This window comes from Populus euphratica, unplaced genomic scaffold, assembly GCF_000495115.2.
Source record: "Populus euphratica unplaced genomic scaffold, PopEup_1.0 scaffold451.1, whole genome shotgun sequence".
Lineage (NCBI taxonomy): Eukaryota > Viridiplantae > Streptophyta > Magnoliopsida > Malpighiales > Salicaceae > Populus > Populus euphratica.
Window position 1 is genome coordinate 58,137 of NW_011500334.1, and position 26,973 is coordinate 85,109.

Genomic DNA, 26,973 nt, shown 5'->3' on the forward strand with positions numbered 1-26,973 from the left:
ATGAGAATTTTGGAAATTATGGTGTGCTTGAAATGGTGGTTGTGGAGGTTGTGCATTGTTATTATCACTCTTCCAACTAAAATTTAGGTGATTTATCCAACTATGGTTGTATATTTATGAGTATAGGTTATAATTGGGCATTTGGAAACTATTTAAAACATGCGCTTGCTCATGGAGACATTCCTTAAAAAAAGGCAAAGTTGGACAGTCATTAGTTGAATGTTTATGTGTTTCACAGATTTGACACATAATGTCTTGAACAAATTTTAATTGACCACTCTTTTTCAATTCTAGTGTCTTGACTTTTCTAGTTAAAGAAGCGAACTTGACTTGGAGGTCATAATCTTCCCTAAGGTTGTATATACCTCCACTAGATGTATGAGGATGGGTTTTACTTGATGCCTCATAAGTGCTTGTAGTGTCCCAATTTTATGCATTTTCAGCTAGCAAGTTTACGTACTCCATTGTTTTATTAGGGTCTTTATCTCCAAAAGTTCAATTGCACATCAATTCAACCATTTGCCTATCTCTAGGTGCAACCTTTCATAAAAATATAAAACTAATCTACATGTTTCAAAACCATGATAAGAGCAAGTATTAAGCAAGTCTTGATATCTATCCCAACATTGGTAAAATGTTTCTCCTGATTTTTTAGTGAAAGTGGTAATTTGTTTTTTGAAAGAGTTTGTTTTGTGAGAAGGGTAAAACTTCTTTAAAAGCTGTTATTTCATTTCATTCCAAGTATGAATGGATCTTGATCTTAAATTTTATAGCCATATTTTAGCTTTATCTTTTAATGAAAAAAAAAGCTTTAATCTGATGGTGTTTATGCTACAATTTGAGTCATTATAGGTGTTACAAGCCTCCTCAAATTCCTTTAAATACAAGTATGGATTTTTTAAATTTAAGCTATGAAAAGAAAGTAAAAGTTGAATAATATCTAACTTAAAATTAAAATAAGATGTATCAAGGAGGAAAACTATGCATGATGGTGCACTTGTTCTTGTGGAATTCATGTGGCCTCTAAGTGTTCTCACACGGTTATTCTCATTATTTTCATTATGAAGCAATTGATTATCTTCTTTAGCCATATTTTTTGAAAATAATGAGGATATCATACAAAGCTACCACTTAATATACATGACCATACTCTCATGCATGTGCAGGAATAGAATAAAAGGAAGAAGAAAAAAAAATAAAATAAAAGAAACAAAGTTAGATACAAGAAAAGTGAAAAATAAAAATAAAATAAATATTATAATTTGTACAAGAATTTACCTCCCAAGCAATGACGCCAAAAACTTGACATGACCAAAAGATTAATGTCTTCTCTCAAATGCAGGAGTATCGAAGTAATAAATAACCCAACAAGATCGGAGTTGAATCACAGGGAGGTTAATTTTATAAATTATAAATAATAATAATACAACAACAACAACAACAATAATAACAATAATAGTAGTAGTAGTAGTAGTAATAAAGAATAAGTTGATGAGAACTCTAAGATAGAAGATAAATGTGAGGATCAAATAATGATAAAAACAAATGTCAAGTTAGAGGATCCACTAATGTATTTCAAACAAGTATAGTATAAACTCTTATTACTCAACTGAAAACCACACACAAAGGAGGTTCTAATCAGATTATAAATTGTTAACATGATTCATTAGCTATCTTATTCTAATAATGATATACTTGTAAATGTTGTTAGATATTCATAATTGTAACTTATGTTAACATCAAATCAAGTTCCTTTCATAGCACAAGTATCGGTTATACTATACGGTTTGTGCTATGAAAGTGTCAAACATTTGTTGTACAAAGTGTTATACAATATAAATCTAGATTAACCATTTAACAAGTAAAGTACTGAGATTGAACAAGATAACAAATATAAAACATGTTAGTATAAAAAATTAAAGTCCATGTTGAGTTTATACTATACTTATTATTACACCATTCGTGTAACCTTTTCACATTGACATAATAAACTTAGCTAAACATAATAAAGAAGAGAAATATAAATAAACAATATAAGAACATAAGTATAGTAAAGGGAATGAAAAGCATAAACAAGAGATTAAGGAAAATATAATATGAAATAAAATTTAAACATTATAAAAATATAAAGAAAGAAATAAAGAGTATGATCTTAATCTGAAAATCAAGATGCCTAAATGCATAGCAAATGCCTTCTTTTATAGGAAAAACTTAGGAACTATTAATTTATTAACTAATTATTGATTGGGTGACCAACTCTTGACTTAGTGACAATTCTTATCTTCTTGTCTAAATAAAATGTCATTGCTAACATTAAAATTCGAACAAACTTAAATCATAAAAGTTTTATAAAATTGTCTCAACTTTTTAGAAAAAAAAATTAAGGTCATTTAGACTTTTAGAACTTAAGATATAAGCTAAACACTAAACAATGTTTGGACTGTAGGATATATTCAAATTTGTTCATTGTTGCTAAGATTTGGATTTCCAAATAGCAGAATTAAGTTTGCCTTCCCATGAAGGTTTTAGACCTATATCTTAGCTTTCTATCCATATAAAGCAAACCTAAATTCAAGTTCTACAGCTCTAGTTATGATCTAATTACCGAATAGTGTTCCAGTTTGGGTTCCCATGAAGGTTTTAGGCCTATATCTTAGCTTTCTATCCATATAAAGCAAACCTAAATCCAAGTTCTATAGCTCTAGTTATGATCTAATTACCGAATAGTATTCCAGTTTGGGTTCAACTAGCATCTCTTTTCTGAGTTTGACCCTCTCTTTGTTCTTTCAATTTCAATACTTCAACTCATCAATCAATCCTTTTATTTATGTGATAGGCCTGTATTTAGGATGAAAATTTACTATATATTAAAGGTATCTTATGGTATCAAACTTGTTATTATAAAACATGTTTTAGTTAAGAAGTTATTGATACTTCAAGTGTAAAATAATGATATAAAACCTTGATAAAAATACACTTTTAAGTACTAATTAGTCACCACAGTAATAAGGTAAAATTCATTTTCCAATGATTTTAGTGCTTCCATAGTTAAGAACTTTGCCAAGTTCAAGATAGTCAAACAATAAAATATCTTTTATTATCACTTCTTAAGTTTAATCTATTGAACTTTTCAGGATTTTTACCATGCACCATATAAGGTGATGGTAGAATCCTCATTACCTAAGTAGTACTTATTGAAGCAATAATGATTAACACAATCAAATCTTTAGTAGGAGTAAGACATGATATAATCTATAAAAAAACATAGCCAATAATAGTTATAAATAATTATTTCAGCTTTATAATAAGAAAATAATAAAATAAAAACTTGTGAAAGAGCAACTTTTTAAATAAAAATATTTAAATTATGCGAGATAAAATTCGTAATCATTCCTTTTCTTGGGTTACTATGTTAAGCTCTATTTTATTTATTGAGATTTATTCAATTATTGTTATTTCACTTAAAAACTGTACCATATACAAAAATAATATTGTGTGAATAATACTTTCATTAAATAAGTTCTCAAGAAATATTAGAAGGGTCACAAATGGTCCCATTTAAAATCCAATCTCCTTAGACAAAACTTTCTAAACCATATTTATTTTGCACTAATTTTTTGTATATGTGAACAAAACCAATCAGATAGTTTTGATGTCAATCTTATAGAGTATAAGTAAGATATCATAAACTATCATGAGCAAATTAATGATTCATTTATTGAAAAATACAAATCAATAAGATTTATGACATGCATAAAACCTTTTAAATAGTATGAAAAATTATTTTAGAAAATAAACTATAACTTTAAAACAAAGATTTATAACAATTTTCTAAAATTAAATAAAAAAATCATAACATACCAAAAGGTTATAGATTAAAGCATATAAAAAGAATTAAATCTACATGTGACAATATAACAACTTAAAAGAAAGTTAAATAATGAGTTAATTATTAAAAATGCTAAAAACATCTTCCACAGTTAATCTATATTATTAGTTTTTTTTTCCTATAAGATAAACTAAACAAAATCTAATATAAAAAAGAATAAAGCCTTAAGATTATAAAACAAAGTATGCGTGCGTGCGTGCATGTGTGTGTTAGAGTAGTGAGCAATGATGTTTAGTTCATCATAACATGGCATGCTAAACGTAAGAAAGTTTTCAAAAAAAATCTAGATTTCATACAAATTTAAATCTATAAGCATGCAAAAATATAATAAACGACAAACATGTTTTCAACATAAAAATAAGAATAGAATACTACTAAACATACATTCAAATTTACAATTCATCTAAAAAAAACTAGCATGCATACTAATAATAAAATTAACTATACTTAAATTAAAATAAGAAGGATGTTTATCTGCTAAAACACTTTAAACATTAAATTTTTTGTTATTATCAAGAATGAATCATTTATCCTTAAGGTTTTATTACATATAACTTATAGGATGTTTGCCAAATGCCTTCAAAAGTTTCAATATCACATCCTTGATTTATATACAGTTTTAAATAAGGTTTTTGAATCAAAGATTGTATAACTCAAATATTCATCAACAAAATGAACCTAAACTCTAAATTTAAAAAGAAAATCAAAATATAAAAAGAATAAGAAAAATACTAAAAGATAAGGTGAGGAATAACGTGTGAAATCTAAAACATTCAAGCTAAAAACTCTTACTTTATTTCTCTTTTTATAGTAAATTTTAAAAACTAAAAGATTGAAAAATAAATAAGTATTAATCCCCACCATTACTGATCTTTAATTAACTATTGTAAATCAAGAATTAAATAAAAAAATAAAGAGTTATTTGAGCAAGGAAACCAGGGTTCCTTAAGAATAATTTATAATTAAACCATAATTTGTTTAATTAAATAAAATTTCAACATATAATTCTCAAAAGAGAGTTATAAATAACTAAATAAATATTTTTATTTGATAAAATATAAGTACAAGATGAAAATAAACATATATAAGTTGAGAATAATTAATATATATGATGGAGTAGAAAAATATTTGTGCAATATTTTTTGTATGTTAAATTTTTTTTTTTTACTAGACCAGTCATAACTTTTTATAGAGTTTACTCCATAATATCATCGGAAGACAAACTTATATTTATGATTGGAGGCAATACATCTTTTTTAATAAAAGGGTTTTATATATATTTTCTTTAAATATAAATGATTTTGGAAAGGAAGAAAGTTGGAAACCCATTAAAATTTAAAATTAAATGGCAGGAACAAAACAACTTATCTATTAATGTTTGTTTCTTTTTCAACCTTGTTTTTCTAAATTATTTAAATTTTCAATATCATATATAGAAATAGTCTTTAATATACATTTTAAGTTTTGTGAGTATTCATGGATGGACGGGGATAACAAAAAGATTATTAAAACTATTTAATGTTTGTAATGAATTTATTTGTTTTTTTAGAATTTATTATAAACATGAAAAAATCATCATATAAAATAAAAATTATTTGATGGATTTAGTGAATATAAATTTAAATAAAAAAATGCTACTCAAGTGTTATTTGACATGGCTTCTCATCTTCTACATGTGTCTAGGTGGAAAATCCACTAACTAACATCATCTTCTAAATGTATGCAAGTGGAAAATCCCCTGCCCTTGACTTCAATTATTCCAATTTATTGAAGATATAAGATCACATCAAATCCCTAAACCATGGACCAAAACCCACCTATTTAGCACCTAATAGTGATAAATAAATAAATAAAAATATCCTTGTGCCCAACAACATGGAACCAAAACTCAACGATGATGGAGGTTGAGGAAAACCATAGAAAATAAAAGAACAGAACTAGTTTTTATAGACAGATTTATACCTAGTTAAGTTATACCTAATTTCAACTCAATTTCTACTGTTTTTTTATTATTATTGTTTTAAAAGGCTGCTCTTAAGAAATATTTTGTTGCAAAAACAAGTAATTTTAATCTTTTATATAATATAAAATAAAAATAAAAATAAAAATAAAACGGGTCAACGTACTAAATGAGTAATAAAAAAAAAATTAAATTAGGTAAAGGACCGGAACGAGATTAATAGGTTAGCAGATGCTCATTAATAATAATAATAATAATAATAACGGCAACAACTGCAATGATAAAACACTCCGCTGGTCATTCTTTGGTCTCTCCTCACCTTACCGCAACCACATTGTGCCCTTGTGTCACGGCGGGGGTCGAAGGCACCACTCCTGTCCCTTTCACTCTCCACCTCCCCTCACCTAAAAATAACCCCCCAAACTCCACTCCTCACCAGACAGAAAGCCTCAAGAATCACTGCTCTCAACGAAACCTCCTCTTGCCCGTTTTCTCTCTCGATAAAACTCAAATTAGGAGAGATGAAGAGATTGAAAAGCTACTACATGCACCTACGCCACCACCAAAACATGGAAAGGAAATGGATCTTTCCATTAGCTATTGGCTCTATAGTCTCCCTTTTCCTCCTCTTCCTTACAGCAATCACCACCTCTGACGGCATGTCTCTGTTTCCTTTCTACCGTTCGTTCTCTTCTTTCAGCTCTAAATTTGTTGAAACTAAAATCCACCCGATACCCACCTCAAATCTCCCTCCACCCCCTCGATTTGCCTACTTAATCTCTGGCTCTGCCGGTGATGGCGGCATGTTGAAGCGGACCTTACAAGCTCTCTACCATCCCAACAACCAATATGTTGTTCATTTGGACAGGGAATCCTCGGACGAGGAGAGATTAGATCTAAGCAATTTTGTTAAAGACCATCCTGTTTTTCTCAGGTTTGGTAACGTAAGAATGATTACTAAAGCTAATCTTGTTACCTATAGAGGACCCACTATGGTGGCTAATACATTACATGCTGCTGCTATCTTGTTGAGAAAAGGTGGGGATTGGGATTGGTTTATTAATCTTAGTGCATCTGATTATCCACTTGTTACACAGGATGGTAAGTTTAGTGATCGATTTTCTCTTTTGGCTTGTTTTTTAGGTGGGATTTTTTTTTTGTTTTTCAAGTTCGGATTTTGATCTTGGTTCTTTATTACTCGTTTTGGTAGATCTGTTGCACACATTTTCATATCTGCCAAGGGATCTTAATTTTATTGATCATACAAGTAACATTGGATGGAAAGAGTTAGTATAGCTTCATTCTTGTTGTTTTTGTGATTTTTCAGTCATGGGGATTATTAATTGGTTTTTGATGACTTGTTGCTTTGGTGATTTTGGTTTTGGTTTTTAAGTCTTGGGTATAATTGTTAATTGGATGTTGATAATTTTTATAGGTTTCAAAGGGCAAAGCCGGTAATTATAGATCCGGGGTTGTATATGACAAAGAAGGCTGATGTTTTTTGGATTACGCAGAGGAGGAGTGTCCCAACAGCATTTAAATTGTTTACAGGTATGAGATTTCGAACCTTGAATTTAACGAATGTCAGTTGCTACCTGCTTTGCTTTGATTTCTCAGATGTGGTAAGTGGAAGTTTCATTGTGGAGCCTTGTCTTCCGCGTGTCATTTTTGTTACTTCCATCTTGTTGACTATGAACGCCATTATGTCTTGTACCCTTGAATTGCCATATTTCAAACAAACAAAAGAGTTGAATGAGTCCAATTTGCATTGAGATTCTTGTTCTCATGCTCACAACTTTTGGAAGTTTTCACTCCCTACGTCCTAGATTCAAGATTTCCCTTTATTTTTTCACTGCTTTTCTACCATACTGGCACAATTTAGTTGGAAACGCTGTGTTGTATGATTAGACCAGTCCTAATAACAAGCAAACATGAGATACATGTTCTAAATGAAAGTTCTTGACATGCAATTGCTGACTACTGGATCAATAATGCTATAAATAGATGACCTGCTTGCAATCAGCTTTGTATTAAAATTGAGACTGAGAAGTTCTTCTTTATGCACCTTGTCATCAATTTCTTGGGAGTTCACAGGTACAGGGTATGTACATGTTGTGGACTCTGAGTGCAGTGTTCGCCTCTTCTTCCTTGTATATTTTTCTTTCTATCTCACCATTTAGTTGATGTTGTATCAAAGTAATATTACTGGAAGAGAGGTCAGGAAGATAATCTATTCAGCACTGGGATCTGAGTTATACGGATACCTGTGAAGCGTTCTAGTGTCTGTTGGCTTAATTTTTGTTTAGTGAGGTTAAAAGAGAGTGAAATTGGGATCCTGTGGGTTTTCTACAAAATAAATAAATGATAATAATTATAGTAAATGAATAAGTAAATAGATGAGGGTCCTGGGTTTATTGAACCCTCCAGCCTGGTTTTGGGATTTCTGTTATCTGGAAATTGTGAAATCATTCTCTCTCGTGTTTGGATCCTGTTAAAATCCAGCTGCATTTCTAATCAGTTTATTGGCTGGAACTTGAGACGGAACATGGGCTGCCAGATGGGTTTTATGTTTTGGATTTCTTTGGTCCCAAGTTACGCCCATCAAAATTTTCCAGAAGTGTTTCATATGCACTAAAGTGAGTATAGAATTCTGAACTAGAACCAGCTTGCTTTGCTTAAGTCGATTTAGTTAGTATTAGGAGGAGCCTTAGCTTGACTAGCTGGACCTATTCCACTTGGTTAGCTGGAGCAACATCTGGTCTCACTATGCACAGGCTTCTAGGGATCTTTCCATTTCCATGCAAAGATTGAAACAGGGGTATAGTGGAAAAGGTGCTGTTTATTAAGGAAAAGGGAGCCAAGCCTTACTTTTCTCAAGGTAGATAGAAAGGGAAGAGTAGGAGAGAGTAGGCATATTTAGAAAGGTTGACTTCTCTTCTTTAGGTGCAGGCCATCTTTAGCTTTCAATAACAAACACAAGCAAGGAAGATCTACAATGTTTTGACATTACTATTTTTCAACTGGTATTCTGTTGCACAAAGAAATAATGATACTGACATCTGTAGTGCCTTAACAATGGAAGCATTTGTGAGCAGCCAAGGTCAAGTTGTTGCAAAACAAAGTTGATAATAAACACCTGCTTTTAAATGTCTGGTTTACATATGAGTTAGCACATTTTGCAGTCCAAGTCTAGTGATTTCTTCGATATTGTTTTCCCGTGCTGCATGGTGGAAAGAATGTGGAGCATGTAGGGTTGTAGGCTGTGATGACCACGGCAGTTTATTTCTACACTGTTGGACCACACTCTAACACCATCCTTGACCCTGAGTTCTTTAGATGCACAGCAAATTGTTGTTTGATCTCTTTGGGGGGTTTTGGAGTGTGCAGATATTTTTCTTTGAGTGCTTCTGTTTTATATCACACCTGAACCAGTCATGCAATTGTTGAAGTTTCAGATGATTACCTTCAATGAGGTAAATTCCAGCTTGATAGTTGTTTACATGGGCCCCATTATAATTCAGTTTTGGCATTCTGTTTTAGGTTCTGCCTGGATGGCGCTGTCTCGGCCTTTTATTGATTATACCATATGGGGATGGGACAACTTACCTCGAACAGTGCTAATGTACTATGCGAACTTTATATCATCCCCAGAAGGTTACTTCCACACTGTCATTTGCAATGCTCAAGAATTTCTAAACACCACTGTGAACAGCGACCTGCATTTCATATCTTGGGACAACCCACCGAAGCAGCATCCACATCACCTCAACCTTGCTGACATGCAAAGGATGATTGACAGCAATGCTCCATTTGCTAGAAAGTTCCCCCAAGACGATCCTGTGCTTGACAAGATTGATTCTGAGCTCTTGTCTCGTGGTCCAGGCATGTTTACTCCTGGTGGTTGGTGCGTAGGAAGTAGGGAGAATGGGACCGATCCATGCTCTGCTATCGGTAATACAACTGTCCTGAGACCTGGCCCTGGAGCTAAAAGGTTGGAGACACTGATCAGCACTCTGCTATCAAATGAAAATTTTCGACCAAGGCAGTGCAAATAGCAAACATGTAAAGCAAAGAGATATTTCTGATGCCATTGAGTTGCTTTCTTCAGAAGAGCAGAGAGGCTTAACTCAGGTAAGTTGTATTGCTTCTAGCGGGGATGAAAGGCGCTAGTATACAGTCTATCACTTGTAGAGCGATATTGGAGAGATGAATTGTGTGGAGAATATAGAGCTGGGTTTACTTCACCACAGTAGTATCATGGTATAGATGACACAACTGCTCATCCTTGTGACTAGGCAGCCCAATTTACTTGTTTTTTATTTTTATTTTACCCTTTTTCGAATCCCTGTATTTCCCATGGTTGAATCACTAACCTTTCCCAATATCCCGTGCTGGGTTTGAAGTGCATCTGGCCATATTAATGTTAGATAAAAAGGGGAAAAAATTCAATGAAATTTTATTGAATGATTTCCATGTATCGAACTGCTTTATGTGTAACAGCAGCAATTTGGTAAAAGAGTGGCGACTATCGGGCAAGAAAACTGTTGGATTCATTTTGATGCCTTCATTGATTCATTTTAAAGTTATGTCTAGGCAGTTTTTTGGAAAAAAAGTCCCAATAATTTTATAGTTTAAGAAAAATTCATATTTAATTAAGTATACTCGCTTTATCTCTCTGTTTTTTTTTTAATAAAGAAAAAAACGATATGAAACATATTTTTTTTTAATAGTATGATATGAAGAATATTGATTTAGCTCTTAACTATTGTGATAACCAAATTATATGAAACTTTCAAAGGCTATATTTCAGGAATTAATTGTTTTTATAATAAATACGTATGTGCTTTGTACTTCTTAATAATTAACTATCGAGTCAATTTATAAAATACTAGTGAAAAATACATTAAAATATATAACTGAATAAGTAAATCTAGTAAAACAATTGTTAGGGGAAGCCCATGTCAAATTCCTGTGTTAACGTTCATCTCATGCAGGCCTGCCAAATTAATGCAAGAAAATCGCACTCTAACGCTGAACACCTACCTTTTCTAGATGTTTGCTCTGTCCTTGTTGATTTTTATGCCTCGATTTGCAAATTCTTAATGCAATTTTTTTATATTTGAATTTGAATTTTATTTATTTTATTTTAATTGATAATTTTTTTATTTTAAATAATTTATAAAATTTATTTTTTATTCAATCTTATCCTTCTTCAATGTTTTTATATATTTGATTTGATTTTTATTCTTTTAAATATTGTTTGTTCTGTTGAAATTAATTTTAATAAATGGATTATTTTTATAATTTTATCTTCTAGATTTTTTCTATTAAATTTAATTCTTATTTTTTAAATTAATAAATTTTTAATTGATATTTTTTCTATTTTATTTTTTAATATTAAATTAATCAGGAATTTAGCTTTTTAATTGAGTTCGGTTGTCATGGATTGCGGGTTTGAGAAATTAGCTTGAGTTTAGAAGATTTGTCTGAATTTTTTTATTTTTTTATTTTCTTTAAATTCATGTTTTTTTTTATTTTTATCTTTCAACATTTATTTAATTGGAAATTAGGCTTCATTAAATTTTTTAATTTGCTTTCCATATGATTTTCATTGATTTTAAAAATAACTTGGTTTAGTGTTTTTTTCCACGTGGTTTTTTTTCCAGTTTTTTTTTGTGTTTTTTTGCAATATGTTTTCTAAAATTATCTTTATTGATTTTATTTTTTAATATTAAATTAGTTGGAATTTAACGTTGTAATAAAATTTAATCATGTGGGGAAAGTATTGTAGCTCTCCTCATAAAACACTATGGATTGCTAAAGTGTCTTACAATATTTTTTTTTCTTATGATTTTTTTAAATTATCTTTGTCAAATTTATTTTTTTAATATTGAGTTAGTTGAGAATTATAATTACAAGTCATTACAAATAAGGCTAAACCATATGAGAAAATACTATAGCTTTCATCATAAAACACTACATGTTTTCTTTTTTATTATTTTATTTTCTAAAATTATTTCTATTGATTTTTTTTTAATATTAAGTACATTGAGAATTTAGCTTTATAATTTATTTTTTTTAAATACTATGAATTATTGCAGTGTTTTCCTATATGATTTTTTTCAAAATTATCTTTATTGATTTTTTTTTAATATTGAGTTAGTTGAAAATTACAATTATAAATCATTGCAAATAAAGCTAAATCATGTCAAGAAGCACTGTACCTTTCATTATAAAATATTATGAATTGCTACAGTGTTTTCAACATGATTTTTTTCTTTTTTTTTGTATTTTTTTTGTTATTTTTTTCTAAAATTATCTTTATCGATTTTATTTTTTTTAATATTGAGATTATTGAGAATTTATCTTTGTAATTTTTTTTATAAACACTACAAATTGTTGCAGTGTTTTTTCATATGATTTTTTTTAAAATTATCTTTGTTGATTTTTTTTTTAATATCGAGTTGGTTAAGAATTATAATTACAATAAAACTAAATCATATGGAAAAAGCATTGTAGCTTTTCTCATAAAGTCTAAATAGTTTTTTTTATAATTTTTTCTAAAATTATTTTTCTTAATTTTATTGGAGAAAGCACTATAGTTTTTCTCATAAAACAATGTCAATTAATACAATGTTTTTTCTCATGGGTTTTTTTTCCTTCCAAAATTATCTTTGTTGGTTTTTTTTTTAATATTAAGTTGGTAAAGAATTTAGCTTTGTAATTATTTGTTTTGCTTTTCATTAACAGAAAAATTAAATCATGTGGTGAAAGTATTATATCTTTTCTCACAAACACTATGGATTGCTACAAATAATTTTATTCAGTCTCTAAGTTTTTAATTACCAACATAACTTTTTTTTCTGTCATAAAATATTGGCTCCATTATATTTTTTATTTTTATTATTTATCTAGCGATGATTCACAATTACAATATTACCAAATATATTTGTTTTATAAGCCTGCGCACGGGCATGCCATTTTATTATGTTGAAAAAGCATATCAAAGCCTAGAAATTTATTTTAACTTTAAATTTTTAGATTGATTATATGATGTTTTAGGATTTTAAATAAGGTTATTGGGGTTTATAGATTAATTTTTGAGTTTTTTCAATAAAAAATGTTAAAATTGCAAAAATTTGTTGTAATGGCAATATATTATTTGCCCAAGTCTTAAAATAAAACTTAGGTGAAATATGTGTCATTATTTTTGTTTTTTTTTTAAAAAAAATGAAGTGCGTCTAGATTGTTTTTTGTCACAGATTAAACTAGCGAGCCTAGCCTTTTTTACTAAATATCCAAGCGGCCCTAGGTTTCTTTTTTATATATATATATATATATATAATTATTGATATAAATTTTAAAAAGTATCCAACCATGTCATAATTTTCAGATAATATTAAAGTTTTTATTGTAATATTAGCAATTACTATATAAATAATTATCTATGAACGTATTTTTAATATTACTCATAAATAATGAATGAGAATAAAATATCTATTTTATTATTTTTATAGTTAAGGTTTTATATAATTTTCACAAATTATTATTTTTTATTTTTCTCATATATTCTCGTAAAAAATAATAAAGACATGATGCATTTGTTTTTTGTTTTGCTTGAAACTTATGATAAAGTTTTATTTAAAAAATCATGTTTCTAATAAAAAAGAATATGTTTTGATGAAAAATATTTCAATAAAAAAATGATGTTTTGATAAGAGAAATATATTTTTATCCATAAAATAATTCATTAAAATTCTTATGAATATTTATTTTAATTGTCTTAGTTTTTTATTAAAAAATTATAATGTTGATAAAACAAATATTTTTTTATATAATAATAAATATAAATAAAAATATGAAAGTTTGATTAAGAATTTTTTTTTTTTTATAGAATTTAAATTATTAATTTTTAAATAAAAATATGAAAGTTTGATTAAGAAAAAATATATTTTTTTATAGAATTTAAATTATTAATTTTTTTTATATAAATATCAATTATCATATAATAAAATAAAACTAGAATTTGAAAAAGCCAGCGACATCGCACGGGTTCTGTGGATAGTGTAAAACCAAACGAAAGGAATGACTGCCTTTTGTTATGATCCAAATGATTTAAGAGTAGTCTTCTGATCTCTTCACTCTTAATTACTCTTCACTAAAACAACTGATGACATTGTTTACGAACAGTGAATATATATATATATATTAACTATTGTTGAATCAACTAAATTATATTAAAATAAATTTTATATAGTTTAATTTCAAATCTAGGTAATGTTAGGATTTAAGTTGAGAGGTTCTTTCAATTAATTTCACTATTTTTTTTTTAAATTTCATCTTTAATATTTTTTTAATATTTTTTTCTAATTAAATAGAATGTTTTTAAACTAATTAAGTTTACCGAATCACTTTAGGGGTAAATTCAAAACGGTTTAGTTTTAAATCTAGGTTAAATAAAAAGTGAAAAGTTTTTCTATTAATTTTATTATGTTTTTAATTTTTTAATTAATTTTTTTTACTGGTAAATCATATTATTTTAGAACTCGACACATCAACTAAGTGATATAAAAATAACTTTTATATATTTTAACTCTAATCCTGAACTAAATAAAAAATAGAATCAAGAAATTTGAAGATCCATTTGTTCGTTGTGTTAAGTTATGACCTGAATGATCATAATGCAGGCCTATAAATTAATACATGCTGATTTTTTATTATTTATTTTCTTTAAAATGTAATTGTTTTCGCTATTAAAATTAATTTGAAAAGATTCCATGAAAAACGGCATCCAAGGTGGAAGCAAGACTAGTTTTAATTGACACGCGCATAGATACTGGCAGATGGCCGAGGTGACAGAGGATGCCCTGGCCGCCTCTGGCCCCACAGAAATTTCACATGCATTAAGTTGAAGTCTGATTGGTGAGGAGATCCTTTGAAGTTTTGGTCAAATCCCAGCCCAATTGTATCTCATGTTATTTAACGGAGTTTAAAGCTCGGAAATCTAAATAATCTTAAACATAATTCAATGAATCAAAATCATAAAATTAAAATTAAAAGTAGAAGTACTTTGTTTGACTGAGTTCCTGATTGGAAATTTAAAAAAAATATATTTTTTATATTTTTAGATTATTTTAATATATTAATATCAAAAATAGCTTTTTAAAATAAAAAAATTATTTTAATATATTTCTAAATAAAAAATACTTTAAATTATTATTATTATTACAATCTTGAACACATTTTTTAAAAAATATCAACACCTAACCCACATTTACTCCACAGCTAATAAACATGAATTTTATGCTAATATATCACGTCACCTAATACACCTTAAGTTAAATTTTGGTTGAATGTAAAAATCAAAGTTTAAATATTAGTAATATTTTTTAACCGATAAAAAATAATTAATTTATATAGGGATTAATTATTTTATAGTTAAAATTAACCAAAGAAATTTAAATATTGATAATATTTTTTTATTTTTTCTATTCCTTGATTTTAGATTTTTTATTAAAAAATAAATTAACTATCTTTTCATTAAAAAGATATTTATTTTAGTTTTTATAGTTAAAATTGTGGTTCAATATAATTCAATTATATATAAAATTCAACTATAAAAACTAATCTTTTTAATTTTTTCATGAATCCCATAGCAACCTCAACCACGATCTATAAAATAAAAACAAAATTAGGTCAAATTGTACCGTTCTGCAACTTCCACATCTACCGGCACTTCATCGTTTTCTGTGCTACTATTTTTTTTAAAACCTGACAGCAGAAAAGATAAAAAAACAGTAAAAATTAAAAGCCAATACAAGATTTTGAATAAACATCTTCATGTGGTGACAATTAAAGACAGAGGCACATTATTGTTTTGGCAATGGGGTGGCATTGAAAAAGAATCAGAAGATGCTGGCAGTGTTGAAAAGAGAGGGTTTGGTTATTGAAGATGATAAGCTCAACTTCATGAAGCTGCAACGATTCATATATATATATATATAATTCTTTTTTAACTTTTCAGTTGAAAACACCATGCTAGGGTTCCTAAAAATAATTAAAACCAAAGTATAATTAACGCATGATGCTAGCTTGGTAAAAAACTTGTCCACATGATTTTAAACTTGTTTTAGGATTAAAATATTATGCTGGAACTATGTTGTTCTCTAAAAACTCGGAGATGCATTGAACTAACCGTTTTAAAACTAAGTTTTTATCAAAACATTATGCAAACTTGACAAAATTCATCAATATAATTTTTATTTTTATTTAAATAATAAATATTTACACTCACATGCATACATTAAAAAGAAACAAAATAATTTTATGAAATGGTATTAACATAATTTTAAAGCTAGTAAAAATAAAATAAAACAAAAATAAAATAAAATATACATGAGTGAAAAGTTATTAATTTTCAAAAATGAATTTTTTTTTCACTCATATGCATATGCATATGTAGAAAGATGACAAAATGATTTTATGAAGTGATAATAATGCTATTGCAAAGCCATTAAATATAAAATCAAATCAAAATAAAAAAAAAATGCATGAGTGAAAAGCCACTAAAATGCATGAGTGAAAAGTTGATGATTTCCAAAAATAATATTTTTCACACATATGCATAGAAAAGTTGCTGATTTCTAAAAATAATATTTTTCACACACATGCATACTTAAAAGGATGACAATACAATTTTACAAAGTAATAATGATGTTATAAAAAAGATATTAAAAATAAAATAAAAATGCACTAGTGAAAAGTTATTGATTTTTAAAAATAAATTATTTCAAAGTGAAAATAGAAAGATGAAAACATAGTTTTGCAAGGTGATAATAACATCATTTCAAAGTGAAAATAAAATAAAATAAAATAAAATAAAAATAAATTAAACAATGCATATATACATAGTTATCGATTTTCAAAAATAAATTTTTTCACTCACATGCATATATAAAAGAATGACAAAATAATTTTATGAAGTGACAATAATAATATTGCAAAGTTATTACATAAAACTATGCATGAGTGAAAAGTTGCGATTTCCAAAAACAATCTTTTTTACACATATGCGTACTTAAAAAGATAACAATACAAGTTTACAAAGTGATAATAATGTTATTAACAAGATACTAAAAATAAAATAAAATAAAATTAAATACATGAGTTAAAATTGTTGATTTTCAAAAATAAAATTTTCATATATATATATATATATATATATACATAGAAAGATGAAAACATAGTTTTATGAGATCCTAGTAACATTATTGCAAAGCCATTAAAAATAAAATAAAATAAAATAAAAACATATATATGATTGACTAGTGACCATGACTATTACTTCCCTACCTATCTTAAATTTTAAGGTATGTGTTCTTAAAGTGATGCATAACAGTAGGGATGTGTGCTAAAGTATTAAAAACAAGAAAATAAACAAATAACCACAACAAATAAGATAGTAATAATAAGATAAAAGGCAAAGTTTTGTTTTAAATTCCAAGTTGAATCACTATTCTGTCATTCCCGACATCATGACAACTTAAAATTTCTAGAAAAAAAATAGATATCTGACATCTTGTTTTTAGAGAAAAAAATATCTAGTTGAAGTAGTCGCCACTTAATATTATGGTCACCAGAAGCCCTAATTAGTAAATATAGATTCTAGTGTCAATATTTCTAACTCCAACGTTAGTGAATACCGAGAGTGTTTTTAATTTTAGAATTAATGAATATGAATATAACTAACTCTAGCATTAGTGAATAAACTAGTAAAATTTGAATTGAAAGCAAAACGTGTGTGTGTATGTGTGTGTATATATCTATATATTTTACTTTTTTAGAATAAAAAATAAGAATAAAAGATAGATATGTATTACATTTTAGATTTCCATTCACAATATAAATCTACAACCTAATACTAAGTAAAGTTATAAAAAAAAAGTTCGAGGGACACACAAATAAATCCAAAAAGGTCCCTAATTTTTTTTTTAGAATTTTATGATATTTTAAAAGGCATTATTGGTAGATATCAAGTCTTAGCCAAAATAAAAAAAAGGGCTCGCTGGGCTTAAGGTCAGGCCTAACCAAATTTTCTTCCTTTTTTATTGGCTAGATCTTGCCTATCAAGCTTAGTCATTGGCCCAAGCTATTAATCAAGTCTTGTAATAGTGGGCATGCGTGAATTTCAATGAACATCTAATTAAATTGCAAAACAGGAAAAAATAAGAGCTTACCTATTTCAGTTATTGTTAGAGACGAAGACATAAGCTAATATTGGTTGGACAATGTTCCTTTCTTCCTCTTTGTTTTTGTTTTGTTTGTTTTTTTTGGTAGTCTTGCTTTAAGTTTTTTACTCTTATACTTTTTGGATTTTCTTTGGCTTTCACTTTATTTTTTGTGATTTTTTTGTTCGTCTCTCTTAGTTTTGGCCCTTCATCTGGCTTTTATAGGGCTAAACTCCTCCTCTTCTAGGATGGTAATCTTGTAGATGAAGATGCCTACTACTTGGGTTTGTTCTGTGTTTGATGGAGCAAAAACACCAAGAATCCTGCCATTGTTGGACTGTTGATGATTAACTTTATCCTTGCGCTAGAAGACCATCATGGGGATGAAGGAAACTAAAACACCCATGTGATTTATGGTAGACGACCCGATATGTGATTTTGGCTTGGATTTGGTGAGATTGGTAAGGGGATTGGGTCTAGTCAAAGCCAATTTTGGTGGCATCGCCAAACAACCTTCCCTTTTTCTTTGGAGAAGAGAATGAATAGTGCTTGAAATGACGATGTTTTAGGCTATGAGGTCATCTTTGATTTGCCCCCTGAAGTTATGAAATCTTGCAATCAGGCCTTTATCTTTAATTTTTTTTAATTCTTCCCCTGAATTTTTGTGTCATTTACAAAATGGTCATTAGTTTTAAATTTAATAAATTCAAATCTTAATTAAATCCTTCAAATTTTAATTATTTCAAAATTGCCCTTGAAAAATCAATTAAACCCTTTATAGTATCAATGCCTATTCACTTCAGTCCCTGTAATTTAATTTCTTGCAATTTTAACCCAAATTGCCTTTGAACTTTATATTTCTTCAATTATGCCTTTGATTGCGTTAATTAAACTAATTCAAAGTTTAATTAAATCCTTAAACTTATCAATTCTTTTAATTTTTAGCCAAATTGACTTCCAACATTATAATTCCATCATTATTAGTTTTCAAACTTTCAATTTGTGTTATCTTGACCCAATTCTCAAATTATTTTTTATTCATTTTATTCGTTATATTTTATTCATTATATTTTTTAGAAATTCAAAATTAGGTTATGAAAATAGTAACACGTGAAGAGTAATTTTAGGGCTATTTTAGCAACGTATTGATGTGATTCTAATATTGTTTTTAGATAGTAACTTATATTATTTAAGGGTTGTTTAGACATTATATTGTGGTGAATTGAAGAGTTGGTTTGGTAGTGAGTTTGATGGTGATTGGTCGATCTTTTAAACAACATGTTTTGAGTGCATATAAAAGCTTAGTTGACAATACAATTGTTAATGAATTGTGGTTGTTTCAACATTGTACTCATGAGCAAAAGGATGACTATTATGATAATGTGGTTGTTTTAACATCGTACTCATGAGCAAAAGGATGACTACTATGATAGTGTACAAATGTATGAGTATAGATCGATTCATATATTATATGAATAGGAAATTTAAGGACTATCCTGATGACCCAATTGGGTAAGAATATTAATATCTATGTGGATAAGTTTATTGATATACACGTGTTTCAATGCACACAAAGTATTGTTGAAACACAAATGGCTAATGATGCGTTGGCTTATACTGGATTTCGTAAAATCAAATTCCAAAGGATCAATATGGGTAATGGACATAAATGAGGTTTTGATCATACTTGTTTGGAATTATATGATAATACCCGATATAGGGCTTTGTTTCTTAAGATTTTATATGATAGAAGTTTTATGGGAGGATTCACCCTTGTTTAACATATTTTATGGAGTAAAGCATGGATACAGGTCTACATAATCAATAAATCCTTTGGGTGAGCTACAATAGAATAAGTTACTAGAACAAATTCTTAAATGAGATATAACTTTTATGTGAGATGATGTAATTCAAGGTCACCTTAAAAAGTGAGTATACTATAGTTAAGGATAATACAAATCATTTTAAGATGACATATCAATGATAATGATATAATTTTAAAAATAAAAAGTGAAATAAGGGATTAAAAAAGAAAGATTATTATCGATAAGTACACTTGGTACTATATGTAATGTGTATGGCATAACAATTAGAAACTATCAAATATTGATTGTAAAGTCCTTAAACATTAAAATTTTGATTTTTTTATTGATGTGTTTGTATTGAAAATATGTTTTTGCAAGGGTTTGTATATCTCATATGATAAGAAGATAGTAAGCTTTATGGGTTGGTATCGAACATATGCTAATTATATGGTTTGCATATCTCATATAATTGATATATATAATGTATATGAGTTTGTATTGAACATATGCTAATCATATGGTAAGCTTAGTCATCTAATGACTGAGCTTACTAAATGATTATTATATGATTAACATGTAAGTGAATTAATGTACCAAAATAATTGTAATAGTTATAGAATTTAGTTATAGAATTCATCTAAATATGTTATAAACAATATGAATTAGTAATGTAAGTTTATAAAAGGTCATATTCAGGAATGTGGTTTTGATTTTCATTTATCAAATCTCATAGTCAAGGTATATAACTATAGTAATTTATTTTTTATGGATTTTAACTTAGCTATTAGGGAAAAGTTTTTATCAAATTCAATTAGTTGTCTTTATATGCAAGATTTAGCAACTAGTTTAACATTGTTTGTTTGTACATTGTTATCCATATTAATCTTTTTATTAAAGATCCACTTACATTTAAAAATTTTCATCCATTTATGTAGATCAACTAAGGTCCACACCTGGTTAGTGTATATGAAATTTATCTTATATTACATGGCCTTAAGCCATTTCTCATCATTAATATTAGATATCACTTTTATGTAATTGGCTAGCTCATCAAGTATGAACAACTCATTATTTTTATCTTCAATGAGAATTTCATATCTTATTAATGCATGGTGTGTCCTATTAGATCTATAAAGTCTTTATATTTCTTGTGTTTCAAATTAAACATTCAATGTTATAGCCTTGGACTTGGATTCCATTTAGATGCTAGTTTGTATATCTTAAACTTTTTAAGTTTTATTTTCATCCTACCACTCTATTTAAGAATAAATTATTTCAATATAAAGGTAGCATATTTTAAGAAAAATATCATTTTCTTATTAGGATGGTAGAAATAATATCTAATAGTTTTTTTTTGGATGTCCCATAAAATTAAATTTATTTGACTTAGCTTATATATTTTTAGATACAATAAAATTGACATAAGTGTAACATCTTCTAATATTTAAGTATGATGAGTTTGCTCTCATACTTCACATACGTATCACATATAGAGTCTTATTAACATATTTTATTAAAACCATATTTAACTAGTAAACAATAGTTTATAAGGTATAACTTCAAGAAGAAGGTGAAGGATCTTTATAGCTTATCATGAACATACTATATATCAAACAATGTATGATTTTTATTTTTAGAATCTCCATTATGTTATGGTAACTTTATAGAGTTGGCTTGGTAGAGAAAAGTAGGGACTTGGTAGTACGCTCCTGTCCAAGATCCTAGGTTTGACTATGTCCAGGTGCAAACAATACTATGAGACCATCATGTTTAGGCAAAGCCCATAAATTAATCATGGTGCACTTATCAACAAATTTCACTAGAACCCTATTTAAGAAGTAAGTAGTAGTTTATAAGGCATAACTCTAAGAAGAAGGTGAAGGATATTTATAGCTCATATTGAACCACATCATATTAAATAAGGTATGGTTTCTCTTTTTAAAAACTCCATTGTGTTGTGGTAACTTCATGTTGGCCTAGTGGAGAAGAGTTGGGACTAAAGAGTGTGCTCCTATCCAAAATCCTAGGTTTTACTCTTACCAAATGAAAACAATACTACCCGGCCATCAGACTTGGGCAAAGCTCATGAATTAATCATGGTATAGTTATAGAAAAATCTTTATTGAGGGTCTGTGTTCCCCCAAAGTTAGTTGAAAGTTATGTTATGGTTTTTTATGAGGTGTCATTATAAGATAATCCCATTATCTTTTATATTATTTTGAAATACATGGTTTAAGTATTCACTACCTTGATCCAATCAAATTATTTTGATACTCTTTCTAGTTTCTTTTTCAACTTCACTTTTAAATTGTTTGAACATTTTAAACTATTCAAACTTGTGTTTAATTAAATACACACAACCATATCAAGAATTATCATTAATAAATATGATGAAATATGTATATCTTTCTATGATATAAATCTTCATTGGTCTATATATATTTGTATGTATCAAACCTAACAATTCTTTATACCTTTCACTCTTTCCATTAAAAGGTGTTTTGGTTATCTTACTCTAATACATAAGCTTTATAAGTTTCATACGATTCATAATTAAAAGGATCAAAAAATATTTTATATATAAGATCATATTAATAAAATAAGAATCACCATATATATATATATATATATATATATATATTGTTTATTTAGAACATGAGCACTTTAAGATCAAGTATATACAAATCATTCATATAAATACCAGATCCATAATAAACATTATCATTGTGAAATGAAAAAAAGTTGCTTTCAATAATAAATTTGAATTTATTAAAAGTTAAATAAGAATCGGATACAATATTTCTAACAAGTTCTAGAATAAAACAATAATTATCAACTTTTAGTATTAGTCTAGTTGGCAAAGTTAAATAATAAATTTCTATAACAAATGTAATAATCCTTGTTCTATTGCTAGCTCATAGGTCTCCTTTGTCTTTACACAATCTTCTACTTCTTAGTTCCTTCATATTTTTATAAATACAAAATCCATATTAGATATCCAATGTTGAAGAGCTACTATGTAAACAGGGGCGGAGCAAGAAAAAAAAATTGAGGAGGGCCAAATTAAAAGAATCATTTTAAAAAGATTTGTTTTATTGAAATATATATTAAATGAGGGCCAAGGGAGGGGCTTGGAAAATTTTCCTTGTAGGGGTCGGGGCCCCTGCCAGCCCCCCTGCCTCCGCCACTGTATGTAAAGTAGAAAAATATTTTTTAATTATAAATAAATCACGAGTACCTATAAAAGAACCTTTGTTATCTTGTAATGAAACAATTTTCTAGAAGTCACATATCTTTTTAGCCTTACTAGTAATATGAAACAACGTTTTGAGATGTATAATTATAATATTATCTTTGAAGTATCTACGATATACTGACTAACATCACATCACATATATTATAGTTTGCTAATTATCATCAATTTGATATTGATATTTATTCATAACTTCATCATTATTATCATCATCAAGGATAAAAAAAATTGAATTTTGTAGAACATATAACCTTTTTTCTTATTTGAGAACAATCCTCACATTTCAGTATCAGTCTAAGATGTATGATCTAGTCATTTTGTTAACATTAATTATGCTATGTAAGGATATATTACTACTTATGGTGATCTATTATGTAAAGATAGTGAGTTATTGGTTTCATGTATACATATTTATAACAAAATCCAGATAAGATCTTTAATTAAAATTTAATCTTCTACTATTTTCTTGCAAATTAATAATTGTCCCTATTAATTCAGGAAATCTTGTTTAGATCTTCTAGAGAATTAATATCATATTTAATTTATATGGATTTAAGTAACTCAATAAATCAAAATAAATTAAATTAGATAGATAACATAACTTATCAATTACATCTCTATATGACTTATAGATAAGTTAGATGACAACTCTTTATCTAAACATATCATATATATTTTTTCTAACTACTGTTTCTAACCTTATATGATCATAAGTGACCGATCTAAATCATATAAGTTTAGTTAAGTAGGATCTAATTTTATAGTATTAAATATATTTGATTAACGACAATCTTAATATCTCAAAAAGTTATAATGCATATAAAATTAGAAGGCAACAAATCATGTTATTAACATGTACTTAATATATTAACAAGAAATCTGTTATATTAATCAAGTCTAATTACAATCATAATTGATATATTATATATAAACATACACTTCTAGTATGTCATTCTAATTGGATGATTATAAACATATTTAAACTATTTTTCTCAAGCCATTGAAAGGAATTAAATGGCCAAAACCTAGGTAGACACTACACATTTTTATAAATCTTTGTGAGCATCACAATTGTAGCCTTATATGTTGTTCTTTTTTTCTAAATCTTGGATTATAGTATATTTTTTCCTGTTTAAATTCCTATATTTTTAAATTACATAACATTTATATAATTGAATGATAAACCAAGAGATATATTTGAGGGGTATTAGATGAGAGAAAAACTTTTCAACCCAAAAGAACAATATAGAAAATACATGATACATGTGCCTTATTTAAAATTATAGTCATTTAATCATAAAAAAACATAATTACATTGGCATTTAATGTCAATAATCATCCATCATACATAAAAACATATTAATATACATAATAAAATATATTACATGCTTCAATTCTAATTATTGGCTTTATATGCTATTTTTAAAATAATATTTCTAAAAATTAGAAATATTAAAGCAAACTCAATTTGATAGTTTTCCAAACTTGATAAATTTTACGTAATGATAATCATTTACATATTAGTTCCAGATATCCCTTATACCTCACCTTATGAGAACATCTACTTCATTTCATAAAGGAAAGAACATAAAATATATTTGATAATTTTCCAAACTTTATAAATTTTACTTAATGATAATAATCTACATATTAGTTCCAAATATCTCTTATACCTCACCTTATAAGAACATCTACTTCATTTCCTAAAAGAAAGAACATAACATGTACTAGTATCTATAATTAATATCTAGCATTAATATAACATTGACCATGAATATTTAGGAACAATGTTATGATATAATATAAATCTCATCAACTTTATAATTTTTTTATAAATTATTTTTATCCTAAGAATTTTATATTTACTCTAGACTCATTATTCAAATATAAATAAATATTAAAAATTAAAAAAACCTTTATTAGTAATAAATACGTTTTAGATTAATAAAATTAATATCATGTGTAATCAATTGTAATTAGCTACAAGACATATATAATAACAATTTTAGTATCAAAGCAATATCTAATGGCTTGAATTTATTTTTTATCTTTCAAGATTTTATTTTTTTGGCTAATTACATTCGTCATATGCACCTTTTAGGTGTTTTAGGTGCTACCACCCTCACTTAATGTCTTTAGGTTTGATGCCTTCTCAATTGTTAGATTCCTTATCTTCCGTGATTTGTGTGCCTCAGGTATCTTATGAAAGGTAACAAGCTTTGTGCTTTTTCTTCTTTTTTTAATGATAAAGGTACCTAATATGCCTACATGCTAAAAGTTTGCTTAAATTGAAATATGTATTTGTTATTAAATGTAAAGTACTATTATAAACTAAAATAATGATTTTAGGATCTAGGTTTGGTAACAAACCCCAATCTTCACTTTCAAAATACAAGTATTAGATATGAGTGGATAATGAATGGTTAATTAGGCTTGGACCCATTATATTTGATTATATCCAAAATAAACTCGAATGTTGCAACTTATTCTTAATAGGCTCATAAGAGATCATGTTAATCTAGCCCATATTTACTCACTTTAACAGGGAAAAATATACCTTGAGACCTAAAAATTTCAACAGCACTTTATCTATTGAAGAAGTTAAAAAAATCAAATAATACTTATTATATATTATTAAAAAAATATTCACACGACAACGATCACTTCACATTTAGAATTTGAAATTAATGTCACGCTTACCATCTTCAATATGTTTCAACTTTTAAGGGACATGACCTTTTTAAGTATCATACATCTATAGGTTAATTATTTTATAAAAATGAGAAAATATACTTTTTATTATCTCATAAAAAAAATAACAAAGTCTCTAATTCTAAATTACTAGTACTTAAAAGTGTATTTTTTATCAAGGTTTTATGTTATCATTTTTACTCTTGAAGTATCAATAACTCCTTAACTAAAACATGTTTTATAATAATCTATCTAATAATATAAGATACCTTTAATTTATGGTAAATGTTCATTTTAAATTCAGACCTATCATATAAATGAAAGGATTGATTGATGAATTTAAGAACTGAAATTAAAAGGACAAAGAGATGACCAAACTTAGAAAAGAGATGCCGGTGCAGTCGAAACCGGAATACTATTAAGTAATTGGGTCATATCTAGAGCTGTAGATCTCAGATTTAAGTATACTTTATATAGATGAAAAGGTAAGACATAGGCCTACAACTTTCATATGAAGCCTAAGATTTAAAAAAGTCATTTTCAAGTCCAAATTATAGCAACAACAAAGAAGTCTGAATTTGTCCTCCAGCCCGAGCACTGTTTAGTATTTGAACCATATCTGGAGTTGTAGAAGTCCACATGACCTCATTTTTTTACACAAGAAAGTGAGACAATTTCCTACAACTTTCATGTTTTCAACTAGTTCTAATTTTAACGCTATCAATGACGTTTTGGGCAGACAAGAGAAGATAAGAATTGTCACCAAGTCAAGAGTTGACCACCCACTTATCAATCAATCATCAAATCAATAGCTTCCAATTTTGGCCTATAAAAGGAGGCATGTATTAACATTAATATAATAAGATAACTAATGTGATCATATTAACAATTTATAATCTGATTAGAACCTCCTTTGTGTGTGGTTTCTAATTGAATAATTAGAGTTTATATTATACTTGTTTGACATACCATTAGCGGAACCTCTAACCTTGACATTTGTTATTATCATTATTTAATCCTTACATTAATATTTCATCTCAAAGTTCTCATCATCATCTTCTTCTTCTCCTTCTTTTTCTTTACTACTACTACTACTACTACTACTACTACTACTATTATTGTTATTACTGTTGTTGTTGTTATTGTTG

The 26,973-nt window shown here is 27.5% G+C and overlaps 1 protein-coding gene across 1 annotated transcript; it reads left to right on the forward strand.

The window, feature by feature from the left end:
- Positions 1 to 6,133: 6,133 nt before the first annotated feature.
- On the forward strand, positions 6,134 to 10,406 carry LOC105113756 (xylosyltransferase 1). Its single transcript, XM_011010062.1, has 4 exons — positions 6,134 to 6,950; positions 7,060 to 7,135; positions 7,285 to 7,400; positions 9,390 to 10,406. The coding sequence occupies exons 1-4, from the start codon at positions 6,371 to 6,373 to the stop codon at positions 9,902 to 9,904; spliced, it is 1,287 nt and encodes a 428-aa protein (XP_011008364.1). The 5' UTR covers positions 6,134 to 6,370; the 3' UTR covers positions 9,905 to 10,406.
- The last annotated feature ends 16,567 nt before the right edge of the window (positions 10,407 to 26,973 follow it).

Bases quoted from the DNA above. Each gene is read 5' to 3' on its own strand.
- LOC105113756 (XM_011010062.1), top strand. From the start codon at position 6,371: ATGAAGAGATTGAAAAGCTACTACATGCACCTACGCCACCACCAAAAC. The intron at 6,951-7,059 runs GTAAGTTTAGTG...TCGTTTTGGTAG, and splicing joins TCCACTTGTTACACAGGATG to ATCTGTTGCACACATTTTCA. The intron at 7,136-7,284 runs GTTAGTATAGCT...TAATTTTTATAG, and splicing joins AGTAACATTGGATGGAAAGA to GTTTCAAAGGGCAAAGCCGG.